The sequence below is a fragment of the Micromys minutus genome (genome assembly GCF_963924665.1).
Source record: "Micromys minutus genome assembly, chromosome: 31".
Classification (NCBI taxonomy): Eukaryota; Metazoa; Chordata; class Mammalia; order Rodentia; family Muridae; genus Micromys; species Micromys minutus.
In genome coordinates, this window is record NC_137966.1 from 14,987,506 (window position 1) to 15,003,578 (window position 16,073).

General features: G+C 46.8%; 1 protein-coding gene and 1 pseudogene across 2 annotated transcripts; both read left to right on the forward strand.

Annotated features, from left to right (window-relative positions):
• Window positions 1-6,861: 6,861 nt before the first annotated feature.
• On the forward strand, window positions 6,862-8,866 carry LOC308440101 (tryptase-like; the record flags this gene model as incomplete). Its single annotated transcript, XM_080942044.1, has 5 exons — window positions 6,862-6,922; window positions 7,011-7,176; window positions 7,310-7,575; window positions 8,467-8,630; window positions 8,702-8,866. 5 exons carry the CDS (start codon window positions 6,862-6,864, stop codon window positions 8,864-8,866), a joined length of 822 nt encoding a protein of 273 aa, XP_080798170.1.
• Window positions 8,867-10,100: 1,234 nt separating this feature from the next.
• LOC308440272 (small COPII coat GTPase SAR1B-like) lies at window positions 10,101-11,063 on the forward strand (annotated as a pseudogene). The gene is made up of 2 exons: window positions 10,101-10,112; window positions 10,508-11,063. The product of its transcript is annotated as a small COPII coat GTPase SAR1B-like (transcript).
• The last annotated feature ends 5,010 nt before the right edge of the window (window positions 11,064-16,073 follow it).

The following is a 16,073-nucleotide window of genomic DNA, read 5'->3' on the forward strand; positions in this document are numbered from 1 at the left end:
TCACACCCCCGGGAGGTGCCTAGCATAGCCTGGGTTCAGTGTCACCATATATGAGGCAGGTGGCTTAGGTGAGTCCCTATTGACATTGCATCTGGGCAGCTGGCCCAGAGGGCTGGTCACAGCCTCCTCCTTGGTCTGGCACGCCCTCTGCTGGACACACCGAGAACTGTGGCATGAGGCTCAAACCATGCTTTGCAGATGGTTGGCTGTAGCTTACCTAGGAAAGCCTCAGGGATCTGCAGAGGCGGGGATGCCCAAATTTAGCAAGACTGCAACACACACAAGCAGCCTACACTCATACTTCCACAATAATCGGGAAATAAACATGGAAGTCAACCCCGTTTCCAAGCACTAGCTGTCAGGATTATACATCTGCTTGCTTTTGTGGTTTCTTCCAGTTCTGCTTTGAAAGTTCACATTTAGAGATCTGTTCATTCCCAGAACTTCCTTGATGTGGAGCTAGATCTGGGTTACCTCGATCAGGATGATTTTCTCTAGTTCTACCCATTTGCCTGCAAATTTCATGATGATTTTTTTAACAGCTGAGTAATACTCCATTGGGCAAATGCACCACATTCTCTTCCTTATCCATTCATGTACTGAGGGAGCATCTGGCTTGTTTCCAGCTTCTGCCTAATACAAATCAAACAGCAATTAACATGGTTGAGCCAGTGTCCTTGTGGTAGGAAGGATCGTCATTTGAGTATGTGCCCAGCAGTGGTATAGCTGGGTCTTGAGGCAAATCGATTCTCGACTTTCTGAGAAACAAGCATATTGAGTTTCGTAATGGCTAAACAAGTTTATAATCTTGCCAGCAATGGAGGAGTGTTTTCTTTCCTCCACTTTTCACCAGCAGGAGTTGTTACTGGTGTTACTGATCTTAGCCATTTTACCACTTTTACTAAAGTGGAATCTCAAAGTAGTTTTGATTTGCTTTACCCTGATGGCTAATGATTTTGAACATTCCTTTTAGTGTTTTTCAGCCATTCAAGATTCATCTATTGAGAATTCTCTGTTTAAATATGTACCCCATTTTTAATTGGGTTATTTTTATATCTAATTTGTTGAGTTCTTTATATATTTTGGGTATTAGACCTCTGTTGGATGTGGCATTGATAAAAAGAGAAAATCTTTTTCCATTTTATAGGCTACCTCTTTGTCCAGTTGACAGTGTCCTTGCCTTAAAGAAGAGTTTGGTTTCATGAGGGCCCAGTTCTTAATTGTTAATGTTAGAGACCACACTATCACATATGAGCCATCTTACTCGTGAAATCCCTTGTTGAGATGGCCATTCTTGTTCAGATGAGGGGAACTGTGGTTTGTATTGTGTTCCCTGAGTGATAGATATTGCCAATTGTCTTCCCATATCTTCACTGGGATCTGTGTATCATGAGTGTGTGTGTGTGTGTGTGTGTATGAGTGAGTGTGTGTATGTTATATAAATAGATAGATAAAGAATGTGTGTAAATGTATGTTTGTGTGTGTGTGTGTGTGTTTGTGTGGGGGGGGGGAAATGCGTATGTGAATATGTGGGTGAATGAGTGTGTGAGTGTGTGTGTGCTCATGAAAGCTAGAAGAGAGCATCAGATTCCCCACGTGCTAGAATTACAGGCAGTGTTGAGCTGCCCAACATGGTGCTAAGAACTGAGCTTTAGAACACAGTGCTATACAAAAGCTGTCCATCTCTTAGCTGCCAACCTACTTCTCTAGCCAACTCCCCCCTTTATTTTAGTGTTATTTATTTTTTAATTTTTCCAAACAACTATATGAACTTGTTTGTGTTTGTATGTTTAGTCCTCTTGGAGGTGAGAGACCTCAGGTCTTCTGGAGCTAGAATTACAGGCAGCTGTGAGCTACTGCTCATGTGGATGCTGGGAACAGAACTTAGTCCCTAGAAGCAACATGCACTTAACCACAGAGCCATCCTTCACGTCCTTACATGCTCTTAACCACCGAGACACACAAAATGTTTAACAAAGTCCAATTCATGTAGTGTTTTTTGTTTGTTTGTTTGTTTCTCAGGCTTGGGGAGATTATTCCCTAAGATCCATTGTTCAAACTGAGGGAGTTTCTGGGTTGTGTGCTTGGGAGGAAAATATTGTTTGTTTTTGTTGCTTATTTTGTTTTCTTTTTAAAGAAAGGTTTTTATATTCCAAGTTGATCTCAAATCGACTATCTTTTCTACCTCAGCTTTCCAAGAGCTAGGATGGCAGGCATGCACTGCCAAGTCTGGCTTCTGGTAACATCTACATGGTACAAGGTAGGTAAGAGGCTTCATCTCTGTGCACGAGGGATCCTATTTCCCTAGCACCATTTGGTGAAGAGACCCTTCCCTTCCCAGAAAAAGGTTCCTTGTCAATGAATGAATTGACATCTCTGTGTGGGCATCTCTGTTACTGGCATCTCTGTGTGGGCTTGCTGCTGCATCTGAGCCCTGTTCCATGGCTGTCTGTTTACATGCACATGTCAAACAAATTGTGGGCTCCTAAAGCGTTTCACAACATTACAAAACTGTCATTGGGAGTCTTCCAGCTTTTTCCTATTTCCAATCTGCCTCTGACTACTTGGGGTTGATACTGCCCTGTGAAGTTGAGGGCTGCCCTTTGCCCATTTCTGTATTTTGATAGTCATCAGACCAGTGGCAGGGACAGAACTGTCCTTGCAATGTCAAGCTTTCCAAGTACGCACATGAGATGTTTGTCTTCATGTTTATATTTTCTTTCATTTCAGCATGTTCAAGAGAGAATCTCTAGTTTCAGTATTGTAAGTAATCTAAAACTTACACCTGGGTTTTGTTTGAGTCAAGTGTGAACATGGACACACACACACACACACACACACTTGTCATGAACTAAAATGTTTATATTCATAGAAACAAGAGGCTCTATAGATCATACCAGTAAGTGTGAGGAAAGACCTCATTCTGAGGCCAAGGAGGGAAGGCAGAACACACCTTCACATCTCTATTGAGATCCTCAAGAAGGCGAAGTGATAAGACTAAGAAAATTGAGGATTGGCCCTAAGATCCAATATGGCACCATTTTCCCAGCGCCCAGGATTTGTGGCCCATGCCTGTAATGTCTGTATACAGGGTTCTGGTGTTCAAGGAAAGGAGCCTATTGGTGAGGCTGTTTGGAAGAGATAAAGAAGAGCTAGGAACGTGGCTTAGTTGATACCCACTTAGCATGTACAAAGCCCTTAGTTCAATTCCCAGACCACAAAACAAACAAAAAACAAAACAAAACAAAACAAAACAAAAACAGACAATAGTAGTGCACAGTTTTAATCTCAACACCCAGGGGGCAGAGGCAGGAGGATCAGAAGTTCAAGGTCATCCTTGACTACACAGTGTATTTGAAGCCACTTAAAACATATGACACACATTGTTCACAAAGGGTTTCTGGGACTATAACATGAGGGAAAGACACCTCACCTCTGTCCTTTGCCTCTCAAGAATCTACGGGGAAGCATCTAGCAAACCTCAATAGAGGGGCATGCCGCAACATCCTGACCGTTGATCTACAAAGCCACCAAAAGCATCAACAGGGAAAAAAAGTAGGTATACTGTACACCTGTGATTCTAGAATTTGGGAGACAGTGACAGGAGGTTCAGAACCAGCCTACACAGAAACTATCTTCAGTGATAAGAGACCCCATCTCAAAAAAAAAAAAAAAGAGATTTTGATAAACTGTTATAGCCAGGTGCTGGAAAGATGACTCAGAAATTAAAAGCACAGGCTGTTTTTCCAGAGCGCATGGGCTTAATTTCCAGCTCACAACTATCTGTAAATCCAGTTCCAGATGTCCAACGCACAACTGGTGTACAGACACACAAGTAGGTAGAACACTCATAATATGAAAATAAAGGTTAAAAACATGTTTTAAAAACTGTCACAACCAAGAGTAACCCAAGGAGACAGGACAATTGAACATCACCAGATACGCTGTAACAGAGCGTAGACATTGAGGGAAACTTAATTACATTTTAAATAAACTGAGGTTAGGTCCAGAATGAGAGAACAGCCTGGCAGCAGTAAAAGGAGGGAGAGAAATCTCACCCAAGGGCAAAAGTCCTAGATCGAGGTCAGTGAAAGGATCCATCCCCAGGGGTAGCTCCAAACTCAGAAACTCTTCCCTGTACCACGTGGACTCTCACTCTGACTAGTGGGGGAAAGAGAGCTTACCAGTCATCTGAAGCTTAGGCTAGTGGGTATCAGGATTCAAACCTGCAGAGTTTCTCAATCCGAGTCACGCCACCAGTGAAAGAAGAGAGATGTGAAATAAAAGAAATGTCTAGTCCTGAGAAAATGTAATCTCTTCACACGGGGCACCAATGTTGTTTATGTCCCGGGTTTCAGCACCAACATTAGTTAAAAGATAAAGAGAGTAGGGCAGATATGGTCCATTGAGGTGTAACAAGGCCTGGGAGCAAGGGGGATGCCTCTGGGGGACCCATGTTGGGAATCCCTTTCCCCTGAGGGACCAGCCACAAAACAGTATAGTACAGAATAGAATTATTCAGGTCACTGGGGGAGTTAAGAGTGTAGAAGAAGCAGAGATAGAGAAGAGGAGGAGTGTAAGATATATATATATATATATCATCAGTTGGTGGATATATAGAAACCTACTATCATAGGAAGTTCCTAAAATACATACATATATAAAAATACTTTTATCAAATGACCTCACAGTGGGAGTAAAGAGGAATACCTCAACCATATACCACATGCTAGCATTTGAAGGCACCAGTACCTAGTATGGGTTACAATAAGATTCAATAGACATTCCACAAGTATTATAGGCTTTGAAAATGAATTCTTTTTGACACAGGGTTTTTCTGTGTAGCATTGGCTGGCCTGGAACTCACTCAAAAGACCAGACTGGGCTTAACCTCAAAGATGCACCTGCCTCTGCCTCCCAAATGCTGGGATTAAAGGTGTGCACCGCCACCAGCCAGCAACTCTCCAGAACTTAATGGGGGAGACCCTATAGCCAAAGACGTACATGCTTCAGTGACAGATCATGGGAAAACCAAGCTGACACTGGCCCAGAGGCTTCATTCCCTACTGGCTAGTTTTCATAGTGCTGAAAGGTGCCAGTCCCAGCATCAGAGAAGAAAAAGAATTATCCCTCTCACCCAGCAAGCTACAGTGATGACTAGCCTGGCAAAATGTACCCATCTCACAATGATGTTACAGAAGTAACCAACCTCTTTCAGTTTCAATCTAAACATGCTTGAAGAGATAGAACCCATTCCCGGCACTGTTAATGGGACCAATATCCTGTGGCTGTGTAGGTCCTGAGCCCTGGAAGAGAATCTATTGTTTGGTTGAATGGACACAGTATCCAAAAAAAATTCTACTGACTTATATCAATAGGTCAGTGCACTCTTGACCCTCCTCAGAGAAGTTTCCCTCTACAGGAGATGACAGTTAATACAGAGACCCCAACTGTCCAATGTAGAGAGAATAAGAGACTATTTAGTGTCAGCCACAAATGAGTTGCACATGGACCACCCCTGTCCAGAAGGCACAGGGAAAGGGGGCAGAAAGATTTAGGTGGTAAACCACTTCAAAGAAACATTATTTTTGGATACAACATAGCAGGTGCACATACAAACTGGTAACAATAGTGACAGTATGCACAAGAGCCCCCCACAATCTCAGGATGGACAAAATCCTAACATGGAGACGAGAGTTTGAACACAAAAGTCTACCAGTAGCGGAGGAATTATCGACAGGTGTTAGAGGATGGACAGGAAGAGAGATGCTCATATTTCTTTACTGATGCAACCCCTGGCAGGCTGACCACACTCTAGGGCAGGCCCCACTCCCAAGAGTAGTTAGTCAATAAAAACAGGAGTTGGAGAAGGGAGAAAACTCTCAGTTGAATGGGCTGGTTGATGAGGATTAAAAGAGTTGTTATTGTAAGGGCAGGGGAAGAAGGTGAATTTGCTCAAAAATACATTGTATGAAATTCTCAAAGAATTAGCAAAAACATTATTTTTTTTAAACGCATGGACACATTAGAGAACCAGTGGGGAGCAGGGAAACAGCACAGCACATCATCGACCACATCACGATGCCGGCAGGAGTTCTGATGAAGATGCTGGGGTGTGCAGAGAGGACAGCCCAGTAGGGCTTGGAGCCTGCAGGAAATATGTGAGATCCAGAAGGTAGCAGGGAAGGGGAAGGCCAGACAGGGACAGGAGTTCAAGGAAGGAGAGGGTTAGACTAGCAATCAGTAGGCCAAGTAGAGCCACAGAGTAGGGTAGATAAACAAGGGAACAGTCAGCCAGGACAGGGACAGGGTTGACGATTGCATGAAATGAGGCTGGTGGCCTCTCTGCAACGCCCTCCTTTGCGTGTGTTGCCTCTCTGCTGCTGAAGGACAGATGCACTGGAGAGGCAGGTGCTCCTGGTCAGCAGAACAGTGCAGATGGGGCCCAGAGGCCACAGTACAAGATATAACCACAGATCTGTATCTAATGTAGCAGAAGGTTGACAGAGCCCCTTCTTGGCCCAGATGCTTGGGCCCTGAGTCTTTGTCACCCATTTCCTGGGTTTGGATTGGAGGGTGACAAGCTCATCCTCGTACCCCACCCTGATCTGGAAGGATAAATGCAGAGGGAACTTGAGGCTGGGTAGAGAAGATCAGGACAGCTAAGGTGATCTCTCCCAGAGCCTCAGACATCTGCCTTGCCCTGAAGCAGAGTGGCCAAGCCACTAGAGAGCTCCAGCTCCTGAAATGGACCTACCTTCTGTCTCCCTGGTTCCTGGCTTGTTCTGCACCCCACAAGCTGTGGGGTCCATCCCAGCCGTCACCTGCAGCTGGTCCCACACTACTCCTCACCGTGTCCAAATGCTAAAGCTGCTGCTGCTGACTCTGCCCCTCCTGTCTGGCCTGGTACATGCAGCCCCTGGTGAGTTCTCCCCTGGGCCTTCCCAGACCTTCTCCTGGACCTCATAGCTCATAGGTAGGGTACTATGATTGGTCCTGTCCTTCCCCAGGTCCAGCTCTGCCACGGGAGGGCATTGTTGGGGGACGGGAGGCACCTGAGAACATGTGGCAATGGCAGGTGAGCCTTCGTAAATACAGGACCTACTGGAGACATGTCTGCGGAGGCTCCCTCATCCACCCACAGTGGGTGCTCACGGCGGCACACTGCGTGGGACCGTGAGTCTCCCTGAGCTTGGCAGGGTGGGACAAGGAACTGGTAGGGGAGTGGGGTAGGATGGGATCATCACACACCTTATCTGGGTTTCTGGAAGTGACACAGGCTCTGTAAGTGAATATCTCTTCTCTTTAGGCGTATTGCTGATCCCAAAATGATCAGAGTACAGCTCCACAAAAAGTATCTGTATTACGACGACCATCTGCTGACTGTGAGCAAGATCATCATACACCCTAACTACTATAACGCCCTGGAGGGAGCAGACATTGCCCTGCTGAAACTCAGTGAGCCTGTGAATATGTCCAGCTCTGTCCGCACTGTCTCCTTGCCTCCAGCCTCAGAGACCTTCCCCTCGGGGACATTTTGCTTGGTGACAGGCTGGGGCAACATCGACAATGGTGGTATGTGGTAATGACATTGGAGGGTTAGACAGGTGAGGGTGTGGCTGGGCCACATCCCCAGCACAGAAATTCCCTCTAACATGTCGGATGAAACTATGAGGACATAGGCAGTGGGAAAGCATCAGAGCAACAGGGCTCTCAGGTCCTATAAGCCAGGACATTCAGAGTGTAGGTAGGATAAGTCATTTGTCCCTGAAATGTCTGATGCTTTACGTTTTAAGGACCCACAGTCTGCTTGTATTTTGGAGATTTGATTGTAGAAGGGTGAGACCACACTTACCAACAAAGTCTCACACATGCTGGTTACAACTTCAGGGACCTGCATTTCAATGGCTGTGTCAGGGACCAGCATTTCATGGGCTGTGACCCAGGCAGTCCACAGTTAATGTGTGGAGCTGGACAGCGCCCTTGGGAGACTCCAGCATTTCTTTTCCTCTCCTTAGTGGTCTTGCTTAATTCCTTTTGACAACTCAGAGTAGAGCTTGAGGAATAGAGCCATGGGCAGTCAGGCCCTAGCTGTGGGCCTCAGGATGGGTTCAGTCTACATAGAGATGAGGTTGGAAAACTGTGCTCTACCGGGGCTCCACTGGGATCCTCTGCTCAGCCTAGGCCAGAGCCAGCCATTCTGAGGAGGGATGAGAGCTTTTGCCCCTGCCCTCCACTGACCAGGGGCTCCTTATTGACATTCAGGACTGTCCTCTCTCTCTGCATAAGGTCAGAAATCCAGGTCCAGACTGTAGGAAGAAGCCAGGATGGCTAGTTGAATAAAGTGGATCTGGTTCAATGAGGGTCTTGAAAACAGCACCATCCTCAGAGAACGGGGTTAGCTGAGTCTATTCCGGACAATCACCAGGAACACTGCCCACAGGATGGTCTTTCTTTCTCCCACAGTACCACTTTCACCACCATATCCTTTGAAGGAGGTGCAAGTCCCCATTGTAGAAAACCGCCTTTGTGACTTGAAATATCACAAAGGTCTCACCACAGGTAAAAATGTCCACATTGTCCGAAATGACATGTTGTGTGCTGGGAACAAAGAAAGTGACTCCTGCCAGGTGAGCTGCTGTCCCTCACCTTGCCATCTCCACTCAGCCCTTACAAGAGTACTGACCCCTTTCTTCCCTAGGGTGATGGTGGAGGACCTCTGGTGTGCAAGGTAAAAGGGTCCTGGCTGCAGGCAGGCGTGGTCAGCTGGGGTGAGGGCTGTGCCCTACCCTACAAGCCCGGCGTATACACTCGGGTAACTCATTACTTGAACTGGATCCACCGCTATGTTCCCAAGAAATTCTGAGTCACATCCAGCGTGACCTCTGTTGTTCCCAACATGCTGCTTCCTTCCCAGATGGCATCCCTACTTTCCCTCTGCTCCCCATCCTGAGTCCCAGCACTCTTCTGAGTCCCTGACCACTGGTATCCCTGCCACTGTGCAGGCTGACACTCTTAGCCATGGCTCAATAAAATGCATCATAGCAGTCATGAGTTCGCTGTAATTCTGAGGTGCACAGGGGTAACTGCAGGGTCTGGGAGAGGTGGGTGATGTTACTTGAGCTCTGATGGACCAGCCATTTGGTTTGTCCCAACAGTGAGGTGGATGCTTCTCATGTCTGTCTGTCATCTTAACTTCTCTCTGCACAAGTTCGTTTATATGGGTAAGGGGCATCCCCCCCCTTTGGATTCAGGAAATAGCAGAAAATCTATAAGAGATAAATATAGATGTGGAAGCATTATCAAGATGGATCAGCAGATAAAGATACTGGTCAAGAGGCCTGAGGACCTAGGACCTACATGGTAGAAGAGAACACAAGTTTTTCCCTAGACTTCACTCATGCAGACCATGGGATGTGTATGAATATTACGCCTACAAACACACACAAACACACACACACACACACACACACACACACACACACACACACACAATCGTCATCACAATAAAAATAAGCAAATAAATGTAATCTTAAAATCTAAAGATGCCAGGTCTTGGTGTCTCAGCACTAGGAGGCAGAGGCAGGTGGATCTCTATGAGTTAGAGGACCCTGAGGAGTAACATCTAAGGTTAACATCTGACCTTCACAGACACATGCAGACATGTGCATAGATACATACAGAGAGAGAGAGAAACAGAGACAGAGAGACCGACATAGAGACAGAGAGAGAGGAAAGGAGGGAGGAGAATGAAGAAGGGTATGACTTCTAGGCTTCCCACAAACAAACCAAGAAATGTAGCATGGCCTGCCCCCCCCTTCACCCAGGGATACCCCACCATCCTACCTGCAGGAAACAAGAGACATGCTTTTTTGCCAGATTAACAGTTTACATGACTGAGCCCAAAGGGGAATGTTCTAGAAGCTCATCTTCCCACAGAAACTGCTGCTCTGGGGGCAGCTCCACTCCTGCTGTGTGAAAAGGCCTGTGGTGGTTACAGTGGTGCAGTGGGCTCCAGATTGTTCCCATTCCGGCTTCTTAGGTCATTACTGCTCCTGTGCACGTGTGTGTGCTGTGCCTGAAACCTGCTGCCAAAAGGCATGGCTCAGAACGTGGGTGAGCCGATACCTATTTGTCTAAACAGTAGACAACTGATCCCTCGGGGAAGTGTGTCTGACCTGCCTTCAATAGTCAGAAAAGTCACAGTACTGTGCTGTTGCTAATACTGGCTGTCTTCCTCACGAGTGTGTGTGTGTGTGTGTGTGTGTGTGTGTGTGTATGTGTGTGTGTGTGCCTGTATGCACACATGTTTAGAACTAGAGGTAAATTTTAGGTGTCTTTAAAAAAAAAAAAAAAAGAAAGAAACACCTCAGAAGAGAGCTGGGCCCTGACACCCATAGGGCACTGCACAGTCCTCTCAGAGCTTATAAGACAGGCACGGGGCAGGGTTGCCTTCTCTGGAGTCACAGACCCTGTAAGATCTGGATATGTCTTCATATGTGACTAGATTTACCGAGGTTTCAGCAGTGTGCTGCAGTTTCTAGGGTTGTATAGAAAAAGTGGTGAACTGGTAAATTTCTTGGATTGGATAATGGCGGGAAAATGACGGTGTTACACATGTTGACAGGCCTGGCCACACGTCCCAACACTACATCCCACTTCAGAAGAGCTGACTATGGCTGGCATGATGTCTAGAATTTTTGGTCTAGGAGGGGGTGTTTGAACCGGAAGTGTTTGGGAATCTACCCTCCTGCTGTCAATGGCACTGTAAGTCTTGTGTGTTGTGCAGACAATGAAAGGCTGTTAGAATATCAAGAACTCGATTCACTAATGGCTGATGAAACCATTGCCAATGTGCCGATCCTAATTCTTGGTAACAAGACTGACAGACCCAAAGCCATCAGTGAAGAGAGGTTCCAAGGATGTTTGGTTTATATGGTCAGTCATCAGGAACGTGTCACTGAAGGAGCTCAATGCCCGGCCTCTGGAAGTGTTCATGCACTGTGCTAAACAGGCAGGGCTATGGGGAAGGCTTCTGCTGGATGGCACAGTTCATTGACTAGCAGCGTCTGGCCCACACACAGCCCACCCAGAGAGCCATCCCCACTGCAGAACTTAAATTCAATAGATTTATGTTGGCTTCAGAATAGGAGTTTTTAGATTATTAATATATCTACCGGAGTAGGAATTGCAAACTGATTCAAGTTGGAATATCACAAAATTAGCTTTCTAAGTCCACACAGATAGTTTTTACAGTTTCTAACCCACATCAACCCATCACTGTTTATAAAGCTCAGCTTCCCATCAGTACATTTGAAGACTTTTTAACGACATGAAACCACACAAGTATAAACCATATTTAAAAGCTCATCATGTGAAACTTTTATGTACTTTTTGAAAATATTTTTTTAATTCTATATCGTCTGCCTGACTTGTGGACAGTTAAAATTCGCTTATTGCATGATTTCTTACTGTTTTCAAGACTGCTTTTTCTCATGCAAATGTCATGCAAGGAAACAAGCTCCAAAGTTAAAACAAATAAAACAAAACAAACAAAAACAAAAAAACAAAAAACAAAAAACATAAAAAACCTCTCTCTTCCTTGGGGTTTGCTCTATTAGCCTAGGCTAGCCCATCAGAATGCCCAAAAGTCCTCTGTCCTCTACTTCACAGCCAGAGGATTACAAGTGTGCCACCTGGCCTGGGGTTTTTTGTTTGTTTTTGTTTTGTTTTATATCCTGACCATTTTTCCCCTCTCCTTCCAGTCCCTCCTCCTCCCCTGTCGCCCTCCCCTCCCTCCCCTCCCCCATCCTGCCTCCACTCTATTTTCCTTCAGATAAGAGCAGGTCTTCCTGGCATATCAACTTGCAGACTAAGCTTCTCCTCTCCTAGTTAGACTCAGCAGGGCAGCCCAGTAGGAAGAAAGGGTCCCAAAGGGAGGCAACAGAATGAGAGCCTGCTCCTGCTCCCACTGTAGGAGTGCCCCAAAATACCACACTACAGGACAGTAACATGTGTGGCCTAGGTCAGTCCCATGCAGGCTCCCTGGTTGTCTGTTCAGTCTCTGTGAGCAGCTTAGTTGATCCTGTGGCTTTTCTTGTGGTGTCCTGTCCCCTCTGGCTCCTTCAATCCTTCCTCCTCTTCTTCCAGAGGCTTCTTCAGCTTCATACACTGTCTGCTTGTGGGTCTCTGCCTGCTCCATCGGCTCCTGGGGGAACCCTCCGATGACAACAGGGATAGACATGTCCCTCTGAGTACAGCAGGATATCATTAGGAATCCTTTCATTGACTCTTCATTTAAATTTACTTTCTCTCTGTGGTCTTCCAGTCTATCCTAGGTCTCTGGGCTCTCCAGCCTCTGCTTCCCGGCATCTAGGCATCGTCAGGGGTGAGATCCCTCTCAAGCTGGATCAGCCACAGTTGGCCACTTCCACAATTCTGCACCATGTTTACCCCAGCACCTCATGCAGGCAAAAAGAAGAAGAAGAAGAAGAAGGTTTAAGGCTTTGTGGCTGAGATTGTATCCCAATCCCTCCACTGGACAGAGAAGATGGAGAGTTCAGGCTTCATATCCCTCAGAGCTACAAACCCCCATAGATTCCTGGGAGTTTCCACTGCCATAGGTTTTTTGCTCTTCCCAGAGATGTCCCCCCACTCTATCCTGTGGGTTTCTGGGAGCCAAATTCAAGTCCTCATAATAACAAAGCACACACTTGGCTGACTGAGCCATCGGTGCAGCCCTGGCCCTGGCTGTGGTCCTTTGGAGATTGTTAATGACACCGGGTAATGTCACATAGAACACATGCACGCTGGCCAGCAAAGCTGCCACGCTGATACCTGAACTCTAACCCTAAGATCCATGTCTCCATGCTTGTGTCATCTGGTGCTTCACATGTCCCACATGTCCCCTGTCTGCCAACGGGTCTCTATTAGTTTTTGTACTTTTAATCTAGTCCCACTTTGGAGCCCAAGCTGACAACCAACTCACGACCACCCTGCTTCAGCTACCCGAGTGCTGGGAAGGAGGGTACCCCACACCCGGCCCCTTATTAGACATTTGTGCCTCTGCCTCCATTACACCAGGGCTGTTTGAGACCCTAGGGATGTTCTGTTGGCCATCAGTGGGTTCAGGTGCGAGAGAGGCTGAGTTATGGCTGCATAATTAGACACATCCGTGCTACAGTGCATGCAGTGACGTTTGCCAGAATAGGATGAGTAAATTGTTGGCCTCGTCTAAATATATCTTCGTTTTTTAATTCAGTGCAAGAACACCGCCTCCCTTGCTGCTTCTGTGAACTGTTTGCTTCCTTTCCTGTGCATTTATCATGAAGGGGGCTGTGCTTAGTGATAGAAGATTTCAGCTTTGTCATAGTCTTCTCTCTCTCCCTTTTTTCTCTTCTCTCTCTCTCTCTCTCTCTCTCACACACACACACACACACACACACACACACACACATACACACAGACAGACACAGACACACACCCTTCTTCTCCTCCCCTAGTCTTTCATGTCTATGGTTCTCTGGAACTAATTCTATTGGGCCAACTTCTGTCCCCAAGGTGCAAACATCCCTCTACCCAGCCACGGTGTAGAGTTACAGGGCTTAGAGGAGTCTGTTGTTCACTATACAGATGAAGAGTAACTTCCTGTGTGTGTGGTGGTTTAAATAAGAATGTCCCCTATGAGCTCATTCATTTGAATGCTTAATTATGGGAAGTGGAACAAAGTTCAAGGAGTAGAAGTATTTGGGAAGGATTAGGAGGAGGTGTGGTCTTGTTGGAAGAAGCATGTTACTGGGTATGAGCTTTGAGATTTCAAAAGCCAGTCCAGACCCAGTCTGTCTGTCTGTCTCTCTGCCTGTCTGTCTTTACTCACTCACTCACTCTCTCACCCTGCTACCTTTAGGTCAGGATGCAAAGCTCTCAGCTACTGCTTCAGTGCAATGTTTTTGGTTTTTGTGTATGTGTGTGTGTGTGTCTGTCTGTGTGTGTGTGTGTGTGGTGATAATGGACTCACCATCTGAAACTGTAATCAAGCCCCCAATTAAATTCTATATTTAATGAGATGCCTTTGTCATGGTGTCTCTTCAGAGCAATGGAACAGTAGCTAAGCATTAATTCCTGAGGAGGAAGGACCTGCACTGACTCTACACTGTCAGCATTCCCACATAGACAGAGAGCTCTGAGTGCACATCCTACATACCCTGCAATGCCTAATCTGTGCACAGGGAGCCTGCACTCACATCCTCTCCTCTGTGACCCCTCAGCTCCTTGTGGGCTGTCACTGTCCATGTCATGGAGGACAGATTTTTGAGAATTCAGCCATACAGTCTATGTAACAGGCTCAGAGGACACATGTCAGACCCTAAAATCATGGAGCTCTAAATGTGAGGTCCACAGCCTGGCTGGTATAGGGGCACAGGGCAGGGACCACACTGGGCTTCCCTGTCTCTGTGTGTCTCAGTACAGTGATGGATTACAGATATCCAGAGCTCAGCCCTCCTGTTTGGGGCTGAAGGTCAGCCTGAGGCAAGTGAGCATCCTGAAGGAGGGGCAGCTCCAGATCCATTCTTGTAGAGATCCCAAGAGACAGGAAGAAAGGGCCCTTAGAGGGAATTTCCACTGTGCTCCACAGCAAACTCATCTAGCCCATGATCCTGGGATACACAAGACCCCAGTAGTTAGGAAAGGGTTACCAAGACCAGACTGTGACCCTCGGCCCTTCCATCTGGACAAGGCCACGCATGGCATTTTTTGATGGGAGAAGTCAGGGATTCACAGATGAAATGTCTTCCTGAACAGCTGATCTGGGATCCAAGGTGTCCAGAGCTCTAGAGGGAACAAGGTGACAGAGAACAGGAGACCAGGTCCCTCTGAACAGAGGCAATGGCTTCTCCTATGGAGACCTGTGCTGGCTCCAGTTTTGGGACTCAGTGTTTGTCTCATGAACAACACACCCAACCTGGCTTACATTAGGCTCCTGGACCAAGTGGGACGGCCTGTGGGCACACATGACTCCCTCTGCTTGGCCTGTTAATGCTGGGATGGGCTGACAGCTCTGACTCCCAACAGTTCTTTCTTACATCAGCACCCGAGGGAGTCAGGCCCAGACTTGCTTCATTTCCTTATGTATCACTAGGTCTAATGCTTAGTGTGCATTCTTTTTTAAAGGTGTATCTTGGTCTGGAGAGATGGCTGATTGGCTAAGAGTGCTGACCTTCCATGTGTCCTGAGTTCAAATCCCAGGAACCACATGGTGACTTACAACCATCTGTAATGAGATTTGATGCTGTCTTCTGTTGTGTCTGAAGACAGCTGTAGTGTTCTTACATATAATCAATAAATAAATCTTGAGGTGTATTTTGTTTTTAATAATGTTGAGAGAGCCCCATGCGCACAGGAGTGCAGATGCTCATGGAGGCTAGGGCATCATTGAGTCATCCCTCCTGAGCCTACTGTGCAGTCTTGTCCTTTGGTTGTGGGACAGGCATGCCTGAAACAGCCATGCCACATGATGTCACATACTAGAGGACTAAACAACTCTCCCAAGCCTCAGTTTCCCAACACTTGATCAGGTCAGTGTCCATGGAATCCTCCCTCCCTGACCTGAGATTTGGAACTGAGAAAGATCCTGCACTCTGTCCTCTAGGCACCAGCCATGGCACCAGCCCTGCTCAGGGAGTCAGGGACTCGGCCCCTCTGACCTGAGGTGGAGTTGGAAGACCCAGGCTGGATGTGGGAATAGGGACACTGAGGAGGGTGCGTTGTCACAGACGCCTACACTCATATGGAGCTTTCTGAGGAGCCCCAGAAGCTGGACACCCAGAAATGGGAGAGTGTGTCCTGCAGTAACCAGGAGGGCTGCCTTCAGGGGACACTGCAGCCTCCCCCACTCAGGGAAAATAACGTCAGGTTTCAGGGAGGACAGCATCCTATCTGCTGCCTCTGAGCTGGTCCTTGTATTCTGGGCTGCAGACTTTATGTGAAGACAGGTGGAGGAAACAGCCCTTCCCTGTCAAATGCATCGCGATGGAGATGCTGTTGTCAGAACTTACTTCCCTCCTCCTCCCTCC